The sequence below is a fragment of the Salmo trutta genome, chromosome 16 (assembly GCF_901001165.1).
Source record: "Salmo trutta chromosome 16, fSalTru1.1, whole genome shotgun sequence".
Lineage (NCBI taxonomy): Eukaryota > Metazoa > Chordata > Actinopteri > Salmoniformes > Salmonidae > Salmo > Salmo trutta.
In genome coordinates, this window is record NC_042972.1 from 58,420,716 (window position 1) to 58,435,790 (window position 15,075).

A 15,075-nucleotide genomic window follows, 5' to 3' on the forward strand; every position below is an offset into this window, starting at 1 on the left:
CTCTAGAGAGACCTGAAAATAGCTATTGGGTTATAGTGTGTTTAATCAAGTTTATAATAAGGCTGTAACGTAACAAAATGTGGAAAAAGTCAAGGGGTCTGAATACTTTCCAAATGCACTGTACATAGGACATGTTATCATTGATCACTTTAATAATGTTTACATACTGTTTTACTAATTTCATATGTATATCTCTGAAATTGCTCGTCCTAATATTTATATATTTCTTAATTCCATTCTTTTACTTTTAGATGTGTGTATTGTTGTGAATTGTTAGACATTACTGCACCTTTGGAGCTAGAGCACAAGCATTTCCCTACACCAGCAATAACATCTGCTAAATATGTGTATGTGCCCAATAAAATTTGATTTGATGAACTGTCGATTTCCGCTAGATTTTGCCACGCTGCCGCTTCAAGTTTCAGCACCACAATGTAAGTTACTCGAATCTGGCTTATTGTGAGGTCAATAACTCTGATAAATACATCATGAGCAAGAAACATTGTTTTTTATCAAATCAATTATAGAAGTAGCAAGCTATCAAAGTTTACCTCCGGTCCTACTTACCATCTAAAGCGCTCTCATTCTCAAACTGAACAAAATATATAGGCTAGTCCGCGCGCACGATATTATATTTATGATTTTTATTTTGGGAAAAAGCCTTTGTCTCTCTTCCTGAAGACCACTGAAGGCCTACACTGCACAGCCACTGGTTAGGCAGCACACAAAAAAGCAGTCCGGGCTCAGGGTTGGAATATCCATTGTAGTGTGTAATGAAGCCTCGTTATATTTACGCCATACCAGCAGTGCAAATGACTCAATTAAGTTCATTTTCATCAAAATATTACTTTGCTCTCTGCTTCTCCGAGCACGCACTTCGTATAGCCTATGGATCATTTGATTGTCACCACACTAAATACCCTAAAGGCGCACTTGATATTGCATGCCCAGCTCAGAATCAGAGATGAGGGGCTGCGTCAGGCCTAATAAGCAACTAATTCTAAAACACTGAGAAATGTTGAAGTTATTATTGTGCTGACATTGCTTTCATCAATTACAAATGACATGACCCTCCCCCTTTCCTTGCAGATCCCCATTCTGTACATTTTTAACCATCCCTTACATGATTCCTCAAAATTATTTGTGAATACAGGCCCTGGGCTCTCTCTGGCTTTACCTTCAGCCAATCTGGCCATGAGCTGCAGGCGCCCAGTTGTGCCCAGGTCGATGCCTGTCCTCTCCAGCTCGTCGCTGTCCAGGAAGGAGCTGGCAGTGGAGGCGTCTGTGCGCTCAGTCACATGGCCCACCTTCATCGGCCGGCCAGCCAGCTCAAAGCCGTTCAACTGATCCAAAGCCTTCTTGGCACACTCTGTGTCCGAGAACTGGAGAGAAAACACATGCCAATGAATTGACTATGTTTACATGCACACTAATCAGGATTCATAAAGACATTGGAGAATCAAATTCAAGGAGTTTCTCAAGCACTTAAAAGTCATTTTCAATGACCTCAATTTTATATTTAATTGTAGTAATATAGAAAAAGCACTCCGCCAAAAAATGCATGCAAAAAAGTATGCTTTAACAATAAGAACAATGAATGATCTTCCCAATGGCATAAAGCATTAACTTTCACATTATTATTACATTCTAAAATATGTCAGAATAATGTGGGCTCTAAAAATGGACTACATGCATTATTGGCGATTTTTTTTATACTGGAAGATGCTCCTGACACAAACACACTGTCCATGTAGCGGTAGCTAATCATGATATAATGGAACGCATTCCATGGAAAGCCAACTTGAACTCAACATTCAATGTTTTCTTGCTTATAATGTCGGCAAATGGTTTTACCGCAATGAGAGCAACAGACTAGCAATATGTTCGGAACATTGAATTGCAATAAAACTGCAGTATTGAATTGCAATACATATCATATTGTGAAACACTGCATGACAAAAGTATGTGGACACCTGCTTGTCGAACATCTCATTCCAAAATCATGGGCATTAATATGGTGTTGGTCCCACCTTTGCTGCTATAATGGCCTCCACTCTTCTGGGAAGGCTTTCCACTAGATGTTGGAACAATTCTGCGGGGATTTGCTTCCATTCAGCCACAAAAGCATTAGCGAGGTCGGCACTGATGTTGGGTGATTAGGCCTGGCTCGCAGCCGGCATTCCAATTCATTCCAAAGGTGTTCGATGGGGTTGAGGTCAGGGCTCTGTGCAGGCCAGTTCTGTATGGACCTCGCTTTGTACACAGGGGCATTGGTATGCTTAAACAGGAATGGGCCTTCCCCGAAATGTTGCCACAAAGTTGGAAGCACAGAATAGTCTAGAATGTCGTTGTATGCTGTAGCTTAAATATTTCCCTTCACTGGGGGCCTAACCCGAAACATGAAAAACAGCCCCCAGACCAGTATTCCTCCTCCACCAAACTTTACAGTTGGCACTATGCAGTCGGGCATTTAGCGTTCTCCTGGCATCCGCCAAACCCAGATTCTTCTGTCGGACTGCCAGATGGTGAAGCGTGATTCATCCAGAGAACGCGTTTCCACTCCAGTCAACACTTGGCATTGCGCATGGTGATCTTAGGCTTGTGTACGGCTGCTCGGCCATAGAAACCCATTTCATTAAGCTCTTGACGAACAGTTATTGTGCTGACATTGCTTCCAGAGGCAGTCTGGAACTCGTTAGTGAGTGTTGCAACTGAGGTCATACGATTTTTATGCGCTACACGCTTCAGCACCCCCGTTCTGTGAGCTTGTGTGGCCTACCACTTCGCGGCGGAGCTGTTGTTGCTCCTAGAGGTTTCCACTTCAGAATAACAGCACTTACAGTTGACCGGGGAAGCTCTAGCAGGGCAGAAATTTGACGAACTGACCTGTTGGAAAGATGGCATCCTATGACGGTGCCACATTCGAAGTCAATGAACTCTTCAGTAAGGCCATTCTACTGCCAAGGTTTGTCTATGAAGATTGCATGTGTGCAGCTGTCAACAACGGGTGCGGCTGAAATAGCCAAATCCACTAATTTGAAGGGGTGTCCACATACTTTTGTATAAATAGTGTACATATAGAATCAAAATACATATAGAATCGCAATATATATCGTATCAGCACCTAATCATCGTGAAAACATTGTATAATGAGATCCCTGGGAATTCCCAGCCATAAATAATATGGTCGTTGTGATATAACGTTTATTTCCCATCAGATTACAATATATGTCCATGGAAACCGGATTCTAAGGGAAATTGTTCTATTTGCAAAGCATGTAAACGTTTTAATCGAACCATTTATTATTCTGAGTATTCACAATAATCGTAGTATTGTGTGCATCCATTGACTGGATTGAATGTGCTACTTACAGTGATGAAGCCATATCCTTTGGATCTCCCCGTCTCACTATCCATCATGAGCTGAATACTCTCAATCTGGTGGAAGGAAATGAATAACAGATTAAAGTCTACATAGCACTGATATATTGTAGACCTACAATCTGTCTCCCCCCTAGTTTTGTAGGACTAGGCTATTGGCTGCATTCAAGACAGGGTCGTTTTTATTTATCTCAGTTTGTCGGGTAGCCTGTCTTTTTGGTCATGTTGTGGTATTAAAAAGATGCTAATGTCTCCAGTCATGTGAAATGACATAGAATTGGATGAAATGGGTTAATATATTTTTCCCAGGCCCCGCATGCATATCCTAATAAATGCTTCTGCTCAGCTCTAGGTCTTCTCTATGCAACACACGGAGCAGGGTTAACCTCCCCTTCCATGTAAAAAAGTGATGATGACCATCATGCTTTTAGGGAAAGAGGATCATTTTGTACATTTATTAAGAATTGTTGTGCATTGACTGCTTGCTTGTCAGAATGCAGGTTCGCCTCCCTATCGCAACTCGAATGCGCCTCGGAGGAATATATCTTACATAACACACAACAAGCAGACTAGGTAAATAGGTAACCTATTCTACTATGGGGTTGTCTGATTTTGTTTTAATAACAGCATTACATGGCAAAAATAGTAGCACTGGAAAGTTACATCCTGACCTGAATGCTAAAAGTAGTGGCTTTGAATTGCTTTGCAAGCAGCTGCAGTAGGCTACACAGTTGAGTTGAGCACCACATTATAGACTATTTAATTCCCTTCTTCTGAACATCGTAGTGTCAGTAAGGCCTGGCTCGCAGCCGGCATTCCAATTAATTCCAAAGGTGTTCGATGAGATTGAGGTAAGGGCTCTGTGCAGGCCAGTTCTGTATGGACCTCACTTTGTACAAGGGGGCATTGTCATGCTAAAACAAGAACGGACCGTCCCCAAACTGTTGCCACAAAGTTGGAAACACAGAATCATCTAGAATTTCATTGTATGCTGTTGCATTAAGATTTCCCTTCACTGGGGGCCTAGCCCGAACCATGAAAAACAGCCCCAGAACATTATTCCTCCTCCACCAAACTTTACAGTTTGCACTATGCATTGGGGCAGGTAGCGTTCTCCTGGCATCCGCCAAACCCAGATTCTTCTGTCGGACTGCCAGATGGTGAAGCGTGATTCATCACCATCCAGTGAACGCGTTTCCACTGCTCCAGAGTCCAAAGGCGGTGAGCTTTACACCACTACAGTCGACAGTTGGTATTGCGCAAAGAGCCGTTCGTCAGTAACAATCACGCATGTCAGTTCGGTGCACATAGCTTAACAGAGAAAATCAATATTTGGGAATATATTTTGTAGAACAGACATGCTTCTGGATTACGTTATGTCATCTCTAAACCACCCCCAGAGATTTTTATTGCAGTGATGGATAATTTTAACACCTGCAATCGCTCACCTGCATTCTGTTCAGAACGGTAATTTTTGCAAACATTGAGTGAGTTCTATATACTTATAACAATGACTTGTACTACGGTTCACAAATCTACTCATCACATTAGGCATTTTACCTTATGTTAGTCTGCAAATGTGATGGATGCATGCAATGCGTTATTAGAAAGGTGATTTTTGTGGTGTGTGTGAAAAAACAGCTTATCCAAAGTTGAAATTCATGCGACGTCTATGGTACATTGTACAACGCCTCTCACCTTTCCAAAAGGCTCAAATATTCCTCGTAGCATCTCCTCTGTGATGTTAAAGTGTAAGGATCCGACGTAGAGTCTCATCGGGCCAGCGTTGCCCTTCTGCAGGTTGTTGGCCATGGCAGCAGCCCTGTTTTTCTCAGCCTAGAGAAAGCACATACAAAGTGAACGTAGGGAAACGGTGCAGATTGCCTCAGGCTGTTAACATAAAGGCTGTCAAATGATTTAAAAGAATGAGTAGAGTTAACCGCCGAGATGAATTGTAACTTTAAGAAATTGTTTAAATTTGAAGCTAATTAGGTATAATATATTTTGATAATAGGGGAGGAAAACACGTTTTATTTGCTTTGTAATTTTCACATTTGCATAAGTATTGAGACCCTTTACTCAGTACATTGTTGAAGCACCTTTGGCAGCGAGTAAAGCCTTGAGTCTTCTTGGGTATGACGCTACAAGCTTTGTACACCTGTATTTGGGGAGTTTCTCCCATTCTTCTCTGCAGATCCTCTCAAGCTCTGTCAGGTTGGATGGGGAGCGTTGCTGCATAGCTTTTTTCAGGTCTCTCCAGAGATGTTCGATTAGGTTCAAGTCCGGGCTCTGGCTGGGCCACTCAAGGACATTCAGAGACTTGTCCCGAAGCCACTCCTGCGTTGTCTTGGCTGTGTGCTTAAGGTCATTGTCCTGTTGGAAGGTGAAGCTTCGCCCCAGTTTGAGGTCCTGGGCAGGTTTTCATCAAGGATCTCTCTGTACTTTGCTCCGTTCATCTTTCCCTTGATCCGTAGGGATGGTGTCAGGTTTCCAAGGGACGTGGCGCTTGGCATTCAGGTCAAAGAGTTCAATCTTGGTTTCATCAGACCAGAGAATCTTGTTTCTCATGGGTCTGAGAGTCTTTAGGTGCCGTTTGGAAAATTCAAAGCGGGCTGTCATATGCCTTTTACTGAGGGGTGGCTTCCGTCTGGCCACTCTACCATAAAGGCCTGATTGGTGGAGTGCTGCAGAGATGGTTGTCCTTCTGGAAGATTCTCCCATTAGCACAGAGGAACTCTGGAGCTCTGCCAGAGTGACCATTGGGATCTTGGTCATCTCCCTGACCAAGGCCCTTCTCCTCTGATTGCTCAGTTTGGTCGGGCATCCAGCTCAAGAGAGTCTTGGTGGTTCCATCATTCTTCCATTTAACCTCTACAAGATTGACGTCGGGACGGTTGAGCTAACGTAGGCTAATGTGATTAGCATGAGGTTGTAAGAAAAAAAGAAAGAAAAAAAAAACAGGACATAGACAATCTGATATGGGCAGAAAGCTTAAATTCCTGTTCATCTAACTTCACTGTCCAATTTACAGTAGCTATTACAGTGAAAGAATAACATGCTATTGTTTGAGAGTGCACAATTATGAACTTGAAAATGTATGAATAACCCAATTAGGCACATTTGGGCAGTCTTGATACAACATTTTGAATAGACATGCAATAGTTCATTGGATCAGTCTAAAACGTTGCACACACACTGCTGCCATCTAGTGGCCAAAGTCTAAATTGCACCTGGGCTAGAATAATTCATTGCATTTCAAAAAAGGCATGGTTTTTCTTTGTATAATCTTTTACCAGATCTAATGTGTTATATTCTCCTACATTAATTTCACACTTCCACAAACTTCAAAATGTTTCCTTTCAAATGGTATCAAGAACATGCATATCCTTGCTTCAGGTCCTGAGCTACAGGCAGTTAGATTTGAGTATGTCATTTTAGGTGAAAAATGGGCGGATCCGAATGATGGAGGACACTGTGTTCTTGGGGACCTTTAATGCTGCAGAAATGTTTTGGTACCATTCCCCAGATCTGTGCCTTGACACAATCCTGTCTTGGTGCTCCACGGACAATTCCTTCAACCTCAAGGCTTGGGTTTTGCCCTGACATGCACTGTCAACTGTGGGACCTTATATAGACAGGTGTGTGCCTTTCCAAATCATGTCCAATCAATTTAATTTACCACAGGGGACTCCAATCAATTGTAGAAACATCTTGAGGATGATCAATGGAAATAGGATGCACCTGAGCTAAATTTTGAGTCTCATAGCAAAGGGTCTGAATACTTATATAAATAAGGTATTTCTGTTTTTGATTTTTAATACATTTGCTAAAATACAAAATAATTTTTTTTTTTTCTCTTTGTCATTATGGGGCATTGTTTTTTAACATTTGATTTAACCAGGTAGGCTAGTTGAGAACAAGTTCTCATTTACAACTGCGACCTGGCCAAGATAAAGCAAAGCAGTGTGACACAGACAACAACACAGAGTTACACATGGAATAAACAATAAACAAGCCAATAACACAATAAACAAGTCAATGACACAGTAGAAAAAAAAATAAAGTCTATATACAGTGTGTGCAAAAGGCATGAGGAGATTGGCAATAAATAGGCCATAGTAGCGAAGAATTACAATTTAGCAGATTAACACTGGAGTGATAAATGAGCAGATGATGTGCAAGTAGAGATACTGGTGTGTAAAAGAGCAGAAAAGTAAATAAAAACAGTATGGTGATGAGGTAGGTAGATTGGGTGGGCTATTTACAGATGGACTATGTACAGCTGCAGCGATCGGTTAGCTGCTCAGATAGCTGATGGTTAAAGTTGGTGAGGGAAATAAAAGTCTCCAGCTTCAGCTATTTTTGCAATTTGTTCCAGTCACTGGCAGCAGAGAACTGGAAGGACAGGCGGCCAAATTAGGTGTTGGCTTTGGGGATGATCAGTGAGATATACCTGCTGGAGTGCGTGCTACGGGTGGGTGTTGTTATCGTGACCAGTGAACTGAGATAAGGCGGAGCTTTACCTAGCATAGACTTATAGATAACCTGGAGCCAGTGGGTCTGGCGACGAATATGTAGCGAGGGCCAGCCGACTAGAGCATATAGGTCGCAGTGGTGGGTGGTATAAGGTGATTTGGTAACAAAACGGATGGCACTGTGATAGACTGCATCCAGTTTGCTGAGTAGAGTATTGGAAGCTATTTTATGGATGACATCGCCGAAGTCGAGGATCGGCAGGATAGTCAGTTTTACTAGGGTAAGTTTGGCGGCGTGAGTGAAGGAGGCTTTGTTGCGAAATAGAAAGCCGATTCTAGATCTGATTTTGGATTGGAGATGTTTAATATGAGTCTGGAAGGAGAGTTTACAGTCTAGCCAGACACCTAGGTATTTATAGTTGTCCACATATTCTAGTTCAGAACCGTCCAGGGTGGTGATGCTAGTCGTGCGGGCGGGTGTGGGCAGCGAACGGTTGAAAAGCATGCATTTGGTTTTACTAGCGTTTAAGAGCAGTTGGAAGCCACGGCATTAGCTCGTTTGAAGGTTAATTAGCACAGTGTCCAAGGAAGGGCCAGATGTATACAGAATGGTGTCGTCTGCATAAAGGTGGATCAGGGAATCGCCCGCAGCAAGAGCGACATCATTGATATATACAGAGAAAAGAGTCGGCCTGAGAAATGAACCCTGTGGTACCCCCATAGAGACTGCCAGAGGTCTGGACAACATGCCCTCCGATTTGGCGCACTGAACTCTGTCTGCAAAGTAGTTGGTGAACCAGGCTAGGCAGTCATTAGAGAAACTAAGGCTATTGAGTCTGCTGATAAGAATACGGTGATTGACAGAGTCGAAAGCCTTGGCCAGGTCGATGAAGACGGCTGCACAGTACTGTCTCTTATCGATGGCGGTTATGATATCGTTTAGTACCTTGAACATGGCTGAGGCGCACCCGTGACCGGCTCGGAAACAGGATTGCACAGCGGAGAAGGTACGGTGGGATTTGAAATGGTCAGTGATCTGTTTATTAACTTGGCTTTAGAGAGGAAGCGCAGGTCTATAGCAGTTTGGGTCTAGAGTGTCACCCCCTTTGAAGAGGGGAATGACTGCGGCAGCTTTCCAATCTTTAGGGATCTCGGACGATATGAAAGAGAGGTTGAACAGGCTGGTAATAGGGGTTGCAACAACAGCGGCGGATAGTTTTAGAAAGAGGGTCCAGATTGTCTAGCCCAGCTGATTTGTACAGGTCCAGGTTTTGCAGCTCTTTCAGAACATCTGCTATCTGGATTTGGGTGAAGGAGAAGCTGGGGAGGCTCGGGCGAGTAGCTGCGGGGGGGGGGGACTGGGGGCGGAGCTGTTGGCCGGGGTTGGAGTAGCCAGGAGGAAGGCATGGCCAGCCGTAAAGAAATGCTTATTGAAATTTTCGATTATCATGAATTTATCGGCGGTGACCGTGTTACCTAGCCTCAGTGCAAGTGGGCAGCTGGGAGGAGGTGCTCTTGTTCTCCATGGACTTTACAGTGTCCCAAAACTTTTCGGAGTTAGAGCTACAGGATGCAAATTTCTGCTTGAAAAAGCTAGCCTTTGCTTTCCTGACTGACTGCGTGTATTGGTTCCTGACTTCCCTGAACAGTTGCATATCGCGGGGACTATTCGATGCTATTGTAGTCCGCCACAGGATGTTTTTGTGCTGGTCGAGGGCAGTCAGGTCTGGAGTGAACCAAGGGCTATATCTGTTCTTAGTTCTGCATTTTTTGAAAGGGGCATGCTTATCTAAGATGGTGAGGAAATTACTTTTAAAGAACGACCAGGCATCCTCGACTGACGGGATGAGGTCAATATCTTTCCAGGATACCCGGGCCAGGTCGATTAGAAAGGCCTGCTCGCAGAAGTGTTTTAGGGAGCATTTGACAGTGATGAGGGGTGGTCGTTTTACCGCGGACCCATAGAGGATACAAGCAATGAGGCAGTAATCACTGAGATCCTGATTGAAAACAGCAGAGGTGTATTTGGAGGGCAAGTTGGTCAGGATAATGTCTGTGAAGGTGCACATGTTTACAGATTTAGGGTTGTACCTGGTGGGTTCCTTGATCATTTGTGTGAGATTGGGGGCATCTAGCTTAGATTGTAGGACTGCCGGGGTGTTAAGCATATCCCAGTTTAGGTCACCTAACAGTACGAACTCTGAAGCTAGATGGGGAGCGATCAATTCACATATGGGTTCCAGGGCACAGCTGGGAGCGGAGGGGGGGGGGGGGGGGGGGGGGGGGGGTCGGTAACAGGCGGCAACAGTGAGAGACTTATTTCTGGAGAGATTCATTTTTAAAATTAGAATTTGGAACTGTTTGGGTATAGACCTGGAAAGTATGACAACTTTGCAGGCTATCCTCTGCAGTAGATTGCAACTCCTCCCCCTTTGGCAGTTCTATCTTGACGGAAAATGTTGTAGTTGGGTATGGAAATCTCAGAATTTTTGGTGGCCTTCCTAAGCCAGGATTCAGACACGGCATGGACATCAGGGTTGGCGGAGAGTGCTAAAGAGTAAAACAAACTTAGGGAGGAGGCTTCTGATGTTAACATGCATGTAACCATCGATTGCTGATGAAAAGCAATTTTAGAATAAGGCTGTAAAGTAACAAAATGTGGAAAAGGTCAAGGGGTCTGAATACTTTCCGAAGGCACTGTATATGATATACATTGTAAACAGTAGTGGGCCGAGTATCAAACATTGGAGCACCCCTTTATGTAATTTAGAGGGATCACATACAGTCTGTCATTGCGCTAAGGAAGTTGTATGATTTGGCTTGTTTAACCGAGGCAGTGCTCCTACTTCACAATAGCCTAAATAGCTGCCAATCAGCTAACTAGCCAGCTTGTTGAGCCTTGGTTTCTTATCAAGAGGTCTGAGAGTACCCAGAGTTAGTTTGGTTTTTGAACGGGGCATGTTTATCAGCCGGTAAAAATGGATGAGAAAAATTCAAGTTCCAAAACAGGGTGTAGTTAGTAGAAAAAAACTCTGAATAATATAGATAATTAAGGAATGCCTGGGGCGGTGAATAAAAAAAAATGTCAATCAATGAGGAGTTTTTTGGGGGCTTATGGCCACTTTTATAACCAACAGCTCACATATTTTGGGGACAGAGATGCTAAAAGAGCATGATGCCATAAGAGAAGATTTTACATAAATAATCACCCCTCCGCCCTTTTTTAGTCTATCCCATCTGAAAATGTTGTAGTCCAAAATGGCAACGTCCTTATCCATCATTTAATTATTCAGCCAGGTCTCTGAGAACCAGAACGTCTGGCCTAGTGGCATGCACCCAGAAAGTCCCATTTATACATCAGGCTTCACACATTTATATGTAACAGTCAAAGCCCTGAAAACAGCAGGAGCATCCATAGTGACACAAGTCAATTGAAAGTGATGAGCTAGTCACAAAAGGCTTCCTGACTGGATTCAAAGTTGCAGAACTAAAAGTAGAATTCAGGTAAATGTGCACAATATTTCTATTGACAATACCCCTATGCTTATGAGCACATGTAGAAAAACGCTAACTTGATATAAAACTATGAATAGCACAGGTGGAGCTAACAACAGTTGGTTCTTTACGGGAGCTAACAGAGCTATTAATTTAATGGAAATTAAATTAACAGGCACATAATTACTATTTACAATACCCCTTTCAACATGGGAAACTGTGGAGGAAAGATATTGCTGCGATTTGATGGGAATAAATACCTTTGATGAGCTTGATTTGATCAGTCATTGCCTCAGTGCTGCCTTGTAGCATTTGGACAGGATCCTGGCACCCAAATGATTGGGGTGGATCCCATCCTCCTTATAGAGCATCCTCTGCTTCCAAAAGGTGTCAAAGTTGTCTGAAAAAATTTACACCTAGTAGCTGCAGTAGTCACGTAGCCAGTTGTGAAGTGCTAGTAGCCTGCTAAAAGGTTCACTACCTCAACCCAGCGAGGGCACAGGGCCAGAAAATGTTTTTTGTATTCAGCAGAGATCCAGTCAGTTCTTCAAAATCCTGTTTCAGCCATTCCGAGCTACCATTCCTAATGTCATTAAATCCCACAACAGGATTAATCTCCATGTGCTGACGTAGAACGGTGGGGAGCAGACTAGAAATATCCTGTACTCGAGCCCCGGAGTGGCACAGGGTTTTTGCTCCATAAACCAAGACGTTTCTTACCATAGAGCTGCCAAAGACAACAGAAAGTGCTCCCATTCTCACGCCTCACATGATTCGGAAGACCCATCGAGGACCGGCGAGAGGCGGAATCTCGAACACCCGCAACTCTTGGCACCCGGGTCGAGCCTCTCATAGCCAACAAAGCCTCATTCACCATAGAAGCCCCCAGGGATGAAGGCGCCGGAACCTCTGGATCCAGGGGGAGAAGCTGTTTGAAGTCTGTATCCAGTCCAGGCTTCCCACTGCCAAGGAGGCCCCAATTGCCAAAGGTCGCTGCTTTCGACTTCCACGGCGAGCGATGTGCTTCTATGGCTGGTTGGTAGAGTCAAGAATATGAACATCAACTAAGTCATCCAGAAGCATTCTAATAATTACATTTTCCAGGGAAGGGGAAGACCCCTTCTGGGAGGGATCCCTGCAGAGTACCGGCCAGTCGGTTATGGTGAGGACACGGTGGCGACACTCCCATCAGGTCAGAGCAGCGTCCAGCTACTGGAGTAGAAGACAAAGAAAGTAGGCGGACGTGGATTCCCCAGTAGCAGTAAGTTCGCTACTTCTTTGCTAAGAGTAGTCACTTCGCCTCTAATCCTCTGCGAGCAAACAGTTGCTACACATTGAAAGTCTGGACGCTTCACATTGCCCTGGAATGGAACAAAATAAACACTGCTACTGCAGTGTTGAAACCATTCATTAGGGACCTCCATTTGAAACTATAGGCTAGCTTTGCTAAATGGGCTTCCATATCTCTTGACGGGAATTTTCTCAAAGTTTGCTATAAGCTACAGTGGGTTCGCAAATACAGCCTGCACCCCACCTCCCGAAACAAGGACAGCCTGTGAAATGGCAAACACACAAGCAACACACACCTGAGTCACACACCAGTACAGCAAACAGAGAGAAAGTAGAGGACTTGCTCACTGTATGGATCCTGGCTGCACATACACTATACAAGTGGGAGATGACCAACTCGCAAGTTGGTGCTGTAGAAGCAAGCAGTATATTGCGTGGGGTAGTGAGCCCAAAAAATCCAGTCATTGGATGGTTCGGTAGTTGGGTTTACCAGGGGACTCCATAGCCCAGCATAGCTGACCTAAGTTGTAAATATAGAAAAAAGGAGATGCCTGGTGTATGTGTCTTTCAAATCTTGGAATGTTCTCAAACCAATACTGTCCATGATAATGGGATGGGTACGGATTCCACATTTGGACGATTTGGGGGATGCAAAAGGCTGCCCTCCAGATCGCAAGGCATTATTGTGAAATATTGGAGTACGGGCATGCAATTTTGATTCCCAGTTACATTGTTTTTCAATTTTGTGCCAAATACAAATTGTGTGAGCAATAATAGGACCAAAGCGTAGTTTACATTGTTTAAGGGATATATTAGTGAAGACCACCTCTTGCAGGGCAATAGGAGGCAACATACTTCTCTCTATACTCAGCCAGGGTGCGAAATAATAATTTCTAAACCAATTTGGGATGGGACGAAATGTTAGAGCCTGGAAATCTTACACATTTCCCTCTTTTCAAATGTGTTAATTTTATATCAGGGCTTGCTTACCTTGCCATATACATTTTGAAACCGCACTATGGATTTTACCCCAATAGCTGGAAGGGGGAGACAACAGAAATTCAGCCGTGGCAATATATTTATTTTGACAATGTTCTGCAGGTTAAAAGAACTGAGATATTAGTCCATCTACTGAGGTCGGATTGAATTGATTTGAGCGTGCTGTTAAAGTTTCTGGCAATGGTTATCTAAGGAAGGAAATATATCTATTCCCAAATATTTAAAATGGGAACCGATTGGGATTCCGTTTAGTAGAGATGGCTTCATAGGCTACAAAAACAGCAGTGGTGAGATGGGATCACCTTACTCTAGTTATTCTGAAATGAATAGAGCAGGTATTGCCTGTTATTACTATGGCTGTGGGATTGGCATAATATACAGTATTTTAACCTGTTGGGGATAGGGGGCAGTATTTGCACGGCCGGATAAAAAACATACCCGATTTAATCTGGTTACTACTCCTGCCCAGTAACTAGAATATGCATATAATTAGTAGATTTGGATAGAAAACACTCTAAAGTTTCTAAAACTGTTTGAATGGTGTCTGTGAGTATAACAGAACTCATATGGCAGTCAAAACCCTGAGACAAATCCTAACAGGAAGTGGAAATCTGATGTGTGGAATCACTTTCAAGCCTTTGCCATTGAAACACACAGGGACTTATTAACCATTTAGCACTTCCTAAGGCTTCCACTAGATGTCAACAGTCTTTACAAAGTGGTTTGAGTCTTCTATGGTAGAAACTAACCGAAAGAGAGGCTTGGAATGTTGGTCATAGAGGGAGGGCCATTACTACTATGACGCGGGCGCCCATGGGAACCCTTTTGTTCCGAAACGTTTAGTAAGACAATGCAATCGTCCGCCTTGAATATTATTGAAGCTCTGGTTGAAAAAGGCCCTAAAGATTTATGTTACACAAAGTTTGACATGTTTGAACGAACGTAAATATATATTTTTTGCACATTCGTGACGACAAGAAGGAACTATTGGGACATAAATTATTAACTTTTTCGAACAAAACTACATTTGTTGTGGACCTGGGATTCCTGGAAGTGCCTTCTGATGAAGATAATCAAAGGTAAGGGAATATTTACAATAGTATATTTGATTTTAGATGGTTCCAAGATGGTGCTAACATGTATCACCTAGCCTATTTTTCTGAGCATACCACGTCGTTTATTGCAAAGTGTGATTTCCCAGTAAAGTTATTTTTAAATCTGGCAATGCGGTTGCATTCACGGGATGTTAATCTATAATTCTTTGAATGACAATATTACATTTTAACAATGTTTTCGAATAGTAATTTTGTAAATTGTAGCGCTGATTCACCGGAAGCATTTGAGGGAAAATATTTTCTGAACGTCACGCGCCGATGTAAAATGCTGTTTTTATATATAAATATGAACTTTATCGAACAAAAAAATGCATGTATTG

General features: G+C 43.1%; 1 protein-coding gene across 4 annotated transcripts in view; it reads right to left on the reverse strand.

Moving 5' to 3' along the window:
- Positions 1 to 15,075, reverse strand: part of rbm39a (RNA binding motif protein 39a) — a 48,441-nt gene that overhangs the window by 14,815 nt on the left and 18,551 nt on the right. For all 4 annotated transcript variants that reach the window (XM_029695099.1, XM_029695098.1, XM_029695097.1 and 1 more), the window contains 3 exons: positions 5,080 to 5,217; positions 3,373 to 3,438; positions 1,178 to 1,382 (listed from right to left, as the gene is read on the reverse strand). In XM_029695099.1, coding sequence (XP_029550959.1) covers positions 1,178 to 1,382; positions 3,373 to 3,438; positions 5,080 to 5,217 — 409 coding nt within the window. The remainder of the gene's footprint in view (positions 1 to 1,177; positions 1,383 to 3,372; positions 3,439 to 5,079; positions 5,218 to 15,075) is intronic.